The sequence below is a fragment of the Octopus sinensis genome, linkage group LG20, assembly GCF_006345805.1.
Source record: "Octopus sinensis linkage group LG20, ASM634580v1, whole genome shotgun sequence".
In the NCBI taxonomy this organism is placed as follows: Eukaryota; Metazoa; Mollusca; class Cephalopoda; order Octopoda; family Octopodidae; genus Octopus; species Octopus sinensis.
The window spans coordinates 29,055,921-29,067,976 of NC_043016.1; the positions used below are offsets into that span (position 1 = coordinate 29,055,921).

General features: G+C 37.5%; 1 protein-coding gene across 5 annotated transcripts in view; it reads right to left on the reverse strand.

Annotated features, from left to right (window-relative positions):
- LOC115222505 (calponin homology domain-containing protein DDB_G0272472) overlaps window positions 1–12,056 on the reverse strand; it is a 281,038-nt gene that overhangs the window by 11,125 nt on the left and 257,857 nt on the right. For all 5 annotated transcript variants that reach the window (XM_036511598.1, XM_029792736.2, XM_036511597.1 and 2 more), the window contains 4 exons: window positions 7,187–7,268; window positions 4,148–4,306; window positions 1,588–1,643; window positions 1,134–1,239 (listed from right to left, as the gene is read on the reverse strand). In XM_036511598.1, the coding sequence (XP_036367491.1) occupies window positions 1,134–1,239; window positions 1,588–1,643; window positions 4,148–4,306; window positions 7,187–7,268 (403 nt within the window). The remainder of the gene's footprint in view (window positions 1–1,133; window positions 1,240–1,587; window positions 1,644–4,147; window positions 4,307–7,186; window positions 7,269–12,056) is intronic.

Here is a 12,056-nt window from a genome sequence, read left to right on the forward strand (position 1 = left end):
GGAATAAAATATGGTGACTGCTCTCTATTGTTGGAGGTGAAAAGAAACACACACACACACACACACACATATAGTGAGGGTACCATGATCTGGGAGAGTGTTTGACTCATGACCATGAGGTTGCAGGTTCATATCCCAAAATGAGTAGATGTTTTTGAAACAGGCACTTCATTTTATGTTCCAATGTAGTCAACTGTAAATGAATACCAACAAAGTTCTAGTATTTATTTTTGGTGGAGTAGAACCTTCTCTCTCTCTCTCTCTTTCACCCTCCAGGAGTGGGAGAACTGAAAAGGTGTCTATGTATGCTCACAACTATATAGATGTTGAAATGATCAATGAAACCAAATCACATTCACAATGTTTTTGTACAACACACACATCATACCAGAACCTACAAAGGAATTTCATAAAGGAGTACAAATTTATTCTTTAATATATGGAAGCATTTTCTGAGAGACCAGAAAATTCATTGGCTTGAATATGATGCTAAACCCAGCACTCCTTCTCACAAGCATATATGAAACACACACACATGCACAGACACATTTGGGTGCACAAAGAAAGAAAAATATTTTTACTTCATGTAATTAAGATAATTTGTTTGTTTGCAAAAGAAAGGCAAAGTTGGTATGAGCTGGATTTGAATCCAAAAAGCGAAGGGACATAACTAAATACCAAAAAGATAAATTGTCTTAAGTTCTACTGAGTCTGTCATCTATCTAAATACCCTATGCATACTTCCTATTATCGAAGAGGCCAGGGAATAGAAGAAAGAAGGAGAAAGAAGACATGCACCCAACACCAGAGCTGAAGACACCTCTGTAAGCGGGGACCCACCACGTCAAAACGGTAGAGGAGTAGGGGCTGAAACTGGACGTGGTTCCTCCTGATGATGTCTTGAGCTAACTGGATCCTATAAAGGAGCTGTTGTGGTAGCAGACCACAAAACACGGTGGAAATTCCTCCTGAGTCTGTCATCCATCTATATACACTATGCATACTTCCTATTAGGAAATACTTTCTTTTTAAATTCTGGTTGTCATAAAGACTCCCATGGATCTTATAGCTGCATTTCAATAACACCACTACTACTGACTGCAAACATTACCATTTATCACCAAGCTACTTACGTTCCATCTGATCGTCATGCTTTCTTTGGAGAGTTCTAATTTCTTCCAAGTTACGCAATCGCAGAGAACTCAATTCCTGTTGGTGTTCAGAGTCAATATCTTTATTCTGAAAGAAATCAAACCAAATTCAATATCAGGTTGACAAAAAATTCTTGAATAACTATTTCTTTTAAACACAAAGTAACTAGAGCTTGTTAAATGCTACTATCACCATCATCATTGTTTAAACATCTGCTTTCCTCTGTTTGAACAGATGAAATGAAATTTACTGAAGCAGATTTCCTATGGCCAGAGACTTTTCATGCTACCAACTTTCACTTGTTCTTTTAAGTAAGGTAATTTTTGTCCTGGATGTTTGAACATGAACAGTATACACACATAAACACACACACACACACACACGTATGTATAAACACATACAAACATTTTAAAAGAAATCAAAGTCACACTATACCTTTTCTTCTACTTGCTGTTTATATTTTTCTTTATCATTTTGCCATTTCTCTGCCTCTGTAAAAATAGATTTTAAGTGATAATTAAAAACCAAACATAATTAGTCCTCACCACAAAATACTTAGCATTCCTGTTTTAAAAATAATTTTGTGAATATTAAAAAAAGAGAAAAAAACCCCTTAAAAATGCTAACAAATAAAAGGTTTTGATATAGGACCTCACTAATGAGCCAATAATTACATAAACAATTTTTCTTTAGTGAAAAAAATATCTGAAATTATCAACTGTTCATCAAGGCAGTGAGTTGGAAGAATCAGCAATCATCATCATCATCATTCAACGTCCGTTCTCCATGCTAGCATGGGTTGGACTATTTGACCGGGGATCTGGGAAGCCAGAAGGCTGCACCAGGCTCCGGTCTTATCTGGCAATGTTTCTACAGCTGGATGCCCTTCCTAATGCCAACCACTCCGTGAGTGTAGTGGGTGCTTTTTACGTGCCACCTGCACTGGTGCCAGGCGAGGCTGGCATCGGCCACGGTCGGATTGGTGCATTTTACGTGCCACCTGCACGGAAGCCAGTCGAGGCGGCACTGGCTTCGGCCACGATTCGGATGGTGCTTTTTACGTGCCACCGACACGGAAGCCAGTTGAGGCGGCGCTGGCATCGGCCACGATTCGGATAGTGCTTTTTAAGTATCTCCAGTCCAGGGGTCCTGGCATCTGCCGGGTGCCAGTCATAGGATTGGTTCAATTTCGATTCCGATTTCACTTGCCCCAACAGGTCTTCGCAAGCAAAGGGGGGTAGGCATAGGTGCCTGTCGTCGGATGAGGTTCGATATCGACTTCGCTTGCCTCAACAGGTCTTTGTGTGTCCAAGGGAGGGAAGGCATGCATAAGTGGGCTGGACTCACTTGTCCTGCCTGGTCTTTTCACACACAATATGTTCAACAAAATGCTTGGTGGTATTCATTCCGGCCCATTGCATTCTGAATTCAATTCCTACCAAGGTTGACTTCATCTTTCATCGCTTTGGGGTTGATAAAATAAATACCAGTCAGTTCCTGGGGTTGATGTAATTGACTAGCCCCTCCCTAATTGCTAGCCTTGTTCCAAAATTTGAAACCCTTACTATCTATTTGTTATCCCCATAACTTAGTGTTTCGGCAAAAGAGACTGATAGAATAAGTACTAGGCTTACAAAGAACAAAGCCAGAGGTTGATTTCTTTGACCAACAAAAGAAAAAAAAATTCCTTTAACCCTTTCGTTACTGTATTTATTTTGAGATGCTCTGTATTTCTTTCAATTACTTTAAATATAATAAAGAATTTAGTAAAATAAGATGCCATGCAGTGGGATGAAACCTGGAACCACATGGTTGCAAAGTGAGCTTTTTAAGCACACAGTCATGTAGGTAGTGTAAGAGATTCTTTAAAATAAATAGATGACATATAAGCATGGTACATTCCTTGAAATAATAATGAATTTACAATTTCTAAATGAAAATATCCGCAAAAACAACTACATGGAGTTGCTGGCTGGCATTGGACAATCTCTTCAAGGAGCACAACATGATGAAACTCAAGATATTCACGATGCCTCTTGTGGCTATACATATGAGGTGGTATCAAAAAGTTTCCAGGCTAGTTCTGTAACATGCCAACAGAAGGCTATACATAGTTGCATGTGCAGTGAAAACTAGCAGTGAACTTCATGAAGCAATGTGCCAAGTGACATCACTGTGTTTATTTTGCAAGTTATAAAATTTGTGTTTTTGTGATCATGTGTATGCTGTGGTCTGTGATTTTTTTTTTATGGACAGGAAGTTGGAACAAAGAACCAACACGAAATTTTGTGTTAAACTCAAGAAGTCTACTACACAGACATTGAGCATGCTTCAGCACTGGATTGTATGCAATATTTCAAGTGGCATGGGAGTTTCAAAAGTGCAAGAACATCTCTGGAAGACCTTACTTGAGTGTCACCCCCAAAAATGTGGAGAAAATGATCAGCTTGTGCATGAAATTCATTGGAGGACAATCAATGATATTTTGAAGTGCTCGAGGGAGGACATTTGGAAATAGCAACCGGATCTGTGGAGCACAAAGAATTGGATTCTTCAAAATGACAATGCACCCTCTCACTGAGCTCTCCTCATCATTTGCCAGATTTAGCACCTGCAGACTTCCATCTCTTTCCCGAGATAAAGATGCAGCTCAAAGGTTGTCATTTTAACACCATTGTCAAGATCTAGAGCAAATCGCAGAAGATCCTTGGCTCATTTACGGAAAACAACTTCCAGGCTAGATTCCAAAAGTGGCCAGAATGCTGCACAAGGTAACCTTCTCAAAGGAGATGCTGTTAAAACTTGAGTAAATAAGTTTTTTTTTTATCAAACATAACTAGTCTGGGAACTTTTTGACACAAGTACAAAACATGAAGTAAAAATAATTCCACAGAATAGAAACAATATCAAGAATTCGGCACACCATAAACTAATCACTTCTGGTCATTCATACATTTCCAAAATGACTTTACAACAAACAAAAAGGTATATTTACGTCGCGATAGTTCTTGCATATGTTTCTCATTGAGTTTTTCTTTTAGTTCCATAAGAGTGGTGTTATGAGTTGTAACCAAAAGCGATAAAGCTTTTTCATGGGCAGCATTGATGTCTTCTATTTCTTTGGTCAGGCTTTTCTGTTTATCATTTAAATTCTCTGAAATTTAAATAGTAGTTTTGATTAAAAGAGAAATCATTAAAAAAAAAGATGTTAGCAGAGCTAAAATTAAACATTGAAGAATTAGCAATGTGTGTGTGTGAGAGAGAGAGAGAGAGAGAGAGAGAGAGAGAGAGAAGAGAGAGAGAGAGAGAAGAGAGAGAGAGAGAGAGAGAGAGAGAGAGAAGAGAGAGAGAGAGAGAGAGAGAGAGAGAGAGAGGAGAGAGAGAGAGAGAGAGAGAGAGAGGACTGTTTAAGGGACTCTGGTCGAGTGAGGTGTGAAGGAAACCATTATTGATGGGCTGCTGCTAAGCACTATTTCAATCTCTGCCAATAACTCAACTGGAGAGGTGGTGGCAATGGGCATGCTTCATAATGAATATGACAGCCTTTTGAAGTTTTACTCGAGGGTTGGATTCCATTGTATCTCATAGCAGTTGTTATTGGGAATCATTTTCAAGCTGTATCCTCTAAAAACAGCGGTACTACACCAAGAATGGTACAACTGGAAACAGTAGAGCAAGGCAATATTGATTCCATGTTTAACTAGCTGTTCTAAGAGAAAGTACCATTGATTCTGATGGTGAATCCTCAAATATTGCACTCCTGAGCAAACTCTATTCATTACCTCTCTACAGGGACGTAACTTGATCTTTGGAAAGATACTACACTGTATTCTATCCCAAAGAAAAGAAATCTCTCCAACTATCCTCTTATTACACTAAAATTTTAACAACTCTCAGGTAATTGGTTGGCACAAAGCTAACGATTTTGGGGGATAGGGTAAGTGAATTACATCAACCCTAGTACTCAACTGGTTTTTATGTCATCGACCTCTAAAGGATGAAAGGCAAAGTTGACCTTGGCAGAATTTGAACACAGAACATGAATATAGATGAAATGCTGCTAAGCTTTTCTCTTGGCATGCTAACGAATCTGCCCTTACCAGTTGATATCCTTTGACATCTTGAATCTTTTTCTCCCTTAAACGACCCGCTCTTCTTTGTTACCTGCTAGTGTGTGCTTGTCTTGGAGGAATTAGATGAAAGCAATGTTGTTACTTTTGACATGAGCCAAGCCTTGGCATGCAAATTTCAAATTGAAACTTTTGGCCTAAGGGTTCTATGTGTTTCTCATCCCTCAGATTGAGAGCTTCCCGTTAGGTCTCACAATTGCCAGGTGTGTTGATTGATGGAGTTTTTCCTGCCCCTCGTTCTGTTAACTTCACAATGTTCCACGACCTAGTTGCTCTCCTCTACTCTCTTCCTACTGTACAGCAATGACTTATTTGCCACCACCATACCCAACAATACTCATGCAGTTTATTCCTCTCTAACATACCATATCCACTTGCAACATAGATACCGCATACCACACATCACTGATGTATGTGTCCTATGTGAAGAGAGATACAGATACAAGTGTGTGTGTAGAAGGGTTATTGGGTACAGAGTTGTACAGAGTGTTTGGCAACAAGAAGCAGAGGCCATTGTAGTAATCACACAATAAACAAAGAGAAAAAGTAGTGTGTATGTAGCAACAGTGCTATCTCAGACATGGAAGCAGTAATTCTTGTAATCCATTCTGTCCCAGCTGTTTTCTGGTTTACCATTTAATTGTAGATATTCTCTGTTATTACTGGAATATTTACTCTACTGCTGTGAAAGGACCTTCTATTGGTGTATTCTAACTTGTATTGCCCTTGTAGCTTGAGTTTAATCAATGCTATTGTTTACTTGTTTCACTTATTAGAGTGTGGCTATGCTGGGGCTCTACCTTGAACAATTTTTAGTCAAATGAACCAACCTCAGTACTTTTTATTAAGCCTGGTACTTATTCTATCTGTCTCTTTTGCTGAACTGCTAAGTTACAGGGAATGTAAACACCAAAGATAATATTCATAACCAATATCTGTCTTACGAAGAATTTTGATTTTTGAGGCGATAATTACTAATTCCTGTAACATGAATTATTTCAAGATATCAAGAAACCATCAACAGAATTACTTGACTTCTAGAAATAGCAACCAAATGTTCCAAAAACACATCCAACCATCTTAAAAATGGAAGGACACACTGGATATTGTAATTCCCAGATGCACACTGCTTGAAAAACTGACTAGATAGTCATGCCTGGAATACCTTGTAGGTCTATTGGGTCAGGGGCAAAACTTCCATGGCCATCGCCACCACATTGATGATGGTAGTGGAGATAGTGTGTCTGGTAGTGTGAGTAGTCAGAGAATTGTGCTGGTTTGTATTATTTTGAAGAAAAATATTATTACCAGTCACACAGCAACTATAAGAAAGTGAGTTTAGAGTGCCATGAGATAAAGTTTACAGTGGTGAGTTCCTATTCTATGTAAATATTTTTCTTTTCTGATGCCAAAAGAATGGTGATCTGAGCTTCAGGAATACAATGGAATCATCATTGGTCAATGTATGATGTAAAGTAATTCAAAATAAGCTGTGTAATTGGTCCAACATTTTGAAGGGGCACTGGGACCTGTTCATCCAATGATGGCCATTAAGGTTTTAGTCAATACCAGATGATTCTAAGTAACTGGTAACATGTAAACACCTTGCTAATGATCACTATACCAGAAATGATCAGAGAAACTAAAGAGATGAGGGCAGCATGTAAAGCAAGAGTCCCACTGATTCCAGATTCTGTTATTACAAACCTCACAGTAACTATGGATTTTATGCCAATATTGGTGGCCTAAAAAAACCACCTCAGGACACTCAAAAAGTAAAGCTGTTAAATTTGTTCATCTTCAGAGACAAAAGGATAAATATGTCAGCAAAGCATGAAAGTCACCAAATCTATACTCAAAGTGCTATTTTTGAATATGAGGACAATTAGAAAGAATCAACTTACCCAATTCTTTTTTAGTTTCAGTGAGTTCTTCTTTCATTAAACCAAACTTTTCTTTCAAGGAGAAATTTGTAAATGCATCAAGCTGCAGAAGAAATTTTAAAGAGTGATAGATATTTTGTAAATATTTATCTTGTTTTACTATATATACTAGATTATGCATATTATATGTTTTTCTATATAATGAGCTGAAGTATTATAAAGTATATTTGCAGTATCTGAAAGCCCACATCATTTAACACAATACAATATTACAAGGCAGAATACATTTACATGTAAATAGAAAAATTTGGTCTGAAACAATAGTTAAGAGTACTTGGAAAAGTAAAGAAGTAGAAATTTCACACAGATGATTCATAATTTAACTATTCCCTACAACTGTTTCAATAGTTAGAGTAAAAAAAAATCCTCATTTATTTGATTACATAGTTAATATACATAATCAATTAATTTAAATGTGATATCAAGAGAAAAAAATTGAAATAGCCTATCAGTTAATTATGTACACTAATTTTGTAATTGTATAAATGATATTTTATCCTATTGAAACAGCTGTAGAAAACAATCATGGATTTTTATCTTGTTTTGAGAATTCTCTCATTTTAGTCTGTCACATAAACATGTCCATGCCTTTTACTCAGTTAAATTGTTTGTCCGAAATGCCACTGCCACGAACAACAACAGCAACGGATACTAACTTGAAGATTGAAAAGAAATCCTTTATTTCTGTCAATGTTACAAAACACATGCAAGAAGATTATGGATATAAAACCTGACAACATATTTTTCTATCATGAATTTATATTCAAATTTTGCTTATATATCAAGCATTATTTTAGGATTGAACCACTAGACAAATATCTACTGTACTATATAGATGTGTTATACAACCCAACTATATAGTTACTTTCTAATACACAGCCATGATATATTACATAACTATGCTCTATTATATGACCAGGTTTTACAATAAAATAGTCACTTTCTGTTATATAGTGATTTTCAATTATATAGCCACATTCTATTACAGAGCCAGTTTCCCCTTTATACAATCATATTCTATTGTACAGACACATTCTTTTATAAACCTATCAATATTGGATTCAAATTTTGGCATAAGGCCAGCAGTTTTCAAGAGAGAAAATAAATGGATTACATCGACCTCAGTGCTCAAATGGTGCTTATTTTATTGAACCTGAGAAGATGAAAGGCAAAGTCAACCGTGGCAGAATTAGAACACAAAACATAAAGACAGACAAAATGCTGCTAAATTCTTTGCCTGACATGCTAATGATTCTATCAGCTTGACACCTTACATTGCCAATAATATTGATTTCAAATTTTGGTGGAAGGCATAAGTCAATTACATCAACCTCAATATTCAACAAATACTTACTTTAATCAATCCTGAAAGGATGAAAGGCAGAGTAGACCTTGGTGAAGTTTGAACTCAGAATGTGAAGACAAACGAAATGTTGCTTAGCATTTCACCTGGCATGCTAATAATTCTACCAGCTTACTGCTTTTTCATAGCCACAAATATTAACTCCTATACATTAGATACATTGTGACTTAATAAAACATGAAGTGATGAAACTTAGATCATCATCATCATCATCTTCATTTAGCATCCGCTTTCCATGCTAGCATGGGTTGGATGGTTCAACTGGGGTCTGTGAAGCCAGAAGGCTGCATCAGGCCCAGTCTGATCTGGCAGTGTTTCTACGGCTGGATGCCCTTCCTAACGACAACCACTCCGTGAGTGTAGTGGGTGCTTTTTACGTGCCACCCGCACAGGTGCCAGACGAAGCTGGCAAACGGCCACAGACGGATGATGCTTTTTACGTGCCACTGGCACGGGGGCCAGGCGAGGCTGGCAATGGCCACGTTTGGATGGTGCTTTTTACGTGCCACCGGCACGGGGGCCAGGCGAGGCTGGCAACGGCCACGAACGGATGGTGCTTTTATCGTATTTTTTTTCTCGTAGTTCTGTTGGCTCAGAACTACCTGGGAGTGGTGGGGAGGTTTAAACAATGACAATCAAAATTCCATTTAAGAATGAAATTATAAATATAGAAGACACATTCAAACAAAAACTACTTTTGGTGTAATAATGATAATGATGATTTGTAGTGAGACTGAACCCAGAACAACATGATTGGGAAGCAAACTTGTTATCACACAGTCACACCTGTACCTATAATATAATATTGTTCCCTTGATGTCTAGAAGTAATCCCCTAGATTTTGTGAACAGTAAGGTAGGACAGTGAACTATTTTAATTACCAGTTTGATTAATTAAAGTTGTGAAAAAAAAAAAAACAGTTTTAAAGAAGTAGGAAAAAAAAGGCCAAATTTTAGATTTTTTTGACTACACATAAAATTTGGATAAGATTTGCTAAGTAGAAAACCTGGACTATGACTAACTTTGTACTGTCACCTGATTTATGTGAGTATTGTGTAAGTTTGTAGGGTATTTAGCTATAAAAAAAAAAAAAACCAAACCAAAGCTGACATTGAAACTTGATGCAGCCCCGCGACTCAAAGGATCCTATCAAATCATCCAACCCATGTCAGCGTGTAAGACAGATGTTAAATAATGTTGATGATGATATACAGATACACTCTAAATCCAGACTGATGAACAGTTACGTAAATTTTGAGTAACTAGATGTGAGGTCCCAGCTGTCACACACATGAATTTGTGTGCGCGTGTGTCAAAAAGTTCCTAGATTAGTTCTTTAGTATGCCAACAGATGGCAGCAGAGTTGCATGCAGAGTGAGAACTAGCAGTGACCTGCATGAGGCAGTGTGCCGAGTGACATCGCTGTGTTTACTTTGTAAGTTGTGAAATTTGTGTTTTAGTGATCACGTGTATGCTGTAGTCTGCAATGTTTGTCATGGTCAGGAAGTTGGAACAAAAAGCCAACGTGAAATTTTGTGTTAAACTCAGGAAGTCTGCTACAGACACATTGAGCATGCTTCAGCAGAGGAAGAGTATGGTGATGAGGTAATGAGTTGTATGCAATGTTTTGAGTGGCACAGGTGCACAACAGAGCTCCAGCTCAATCAAGAGCACGTTCATTGTATTTTTCAACATCCGTGATATTGTGCCTTGAGAATTCATTTCCACCAGGGCCAGACCACCAGTCAAGAGTTCTACTGTGATGTTTCGAAGCGTTCGAATGATATTCAGTGAAAGGGACCAGATCTTTGGAACATGAAGAATTAGATTCTTCATGATGACAATGCAACCAGTCACCAAGCTCTCCTCACTCATGAATTTCTTCCCAAAAACAATATGGTATTGCTTCTGCACCTGCCCTATTTGCCATCTCTTCTCCAAGATGAAAATAAAGCTCATTGATCACTGTGTTAACACCATTGTCAAGATCCAGAGTGAATCACAGAAGGCCCTTGACTCGTTTACGGAAAATGACTTCCAGATCGGATTCCCAAAGTAGCAAGAATGCTGGAACCAGTGTATTGCTGTGCAAGGTGACTATTTCAAAGGAGATGATGTTAAAACTTAGGTAAATAAGTTATTTTTTATTAAACATAACTAGTCTGGGAACTTTTTGATACCACCTCGTATATATAATATACAGGCCACCATTTTAAATAGGTGCAGGAGTAGCTGTGTGGTAAGTACATGGTTTCGGGTTCAGTCCCACTGCGTGGCACTTTGGGCAAGTGTCTTCAACTATAGCCTCGGGCTGACCAAAGCCTTGTGAGTGGATTTGGTAGACAGAAAATGAAAGAAGCCCATCGTATATATGTATTTATATGTGTGTGTGTGTGTTCTCCAAACATCGCTTGACAACTGATGCTCGTGTGTTTATGTCCCAGTAACTTAGTGGTTCGGCAAAAGAGACCGATAGAATAAGTACTAGGCTTACAAAGAATAAGTCCTTGGGGTTGATTTGCTCGACTAAAGGCAGTGCTCCAGCATGGCTGCAGTCAAATGACTGAAACAAGTAAAAGAGTAAAGAGAGAGTATATATATTATGTTGGTAGGTAGGACAAAATCCCAAATGTTTCCTCATGAAGCACATCTGCTTTATTACAATCCTGTATGTAGAGTATGCATTTGCTGTTGCTTTAGTGTAGATGCAAAAGTATATATTAAAATTGAAAATTCTGTAAATATTGTTTGCAGAGTTATTGTATAACAAAATAGGATCTTGGAAAATTTACTTGTATTATTTATTCAATTCTCCATCTGAAGAATTACTGATAGGAAATCTCTTATGTTTATCTAACATGTAAAACCAATTCCTATTAGGAAATGAAACATATATGATGGTGAGTAAATAATACCAATAAATTGTTCAACTTCCTGTTTTATTACGTGTGTGTGTAATAATTTCATTTGGATAGTAACTCTAAAGTTTGCCCTATTAAGCTCATCCATGGGCATTGGTTATCAAACAAGACAACAATGTGAAGATGGATTGTTTTATCAAACAATTGTTTGAAAAGCGCAAATTTTTACATAATTTTGATGAGTGATTCAGCATGTCATTTCAATGGCACTTGATGAGTAAATCAATAATTGCAATAATCAATAATATGGCAAGATTGATGAGATTGAATTCAGATGAAATAATAGTAAACTGATGCGCTAAAAAAACTTGCTCACCCCATTTTTATTGTCTGTCATTACATACACACACACAGATATCATCATCATCATCATTTAACATCATGTTCCAAGTATGGACTGGATGCTTTGGTAGGGTCCAATAATATATATCACTACCATGAAACCACTCCTCCTCATCATCATCATTTTAATGCCTATGTTTTCCATAGTCAGATCGTTGAGGCAGATTTTCTCTGGCCAGATTCCCTTTCTGTTCCCAAATCTCAC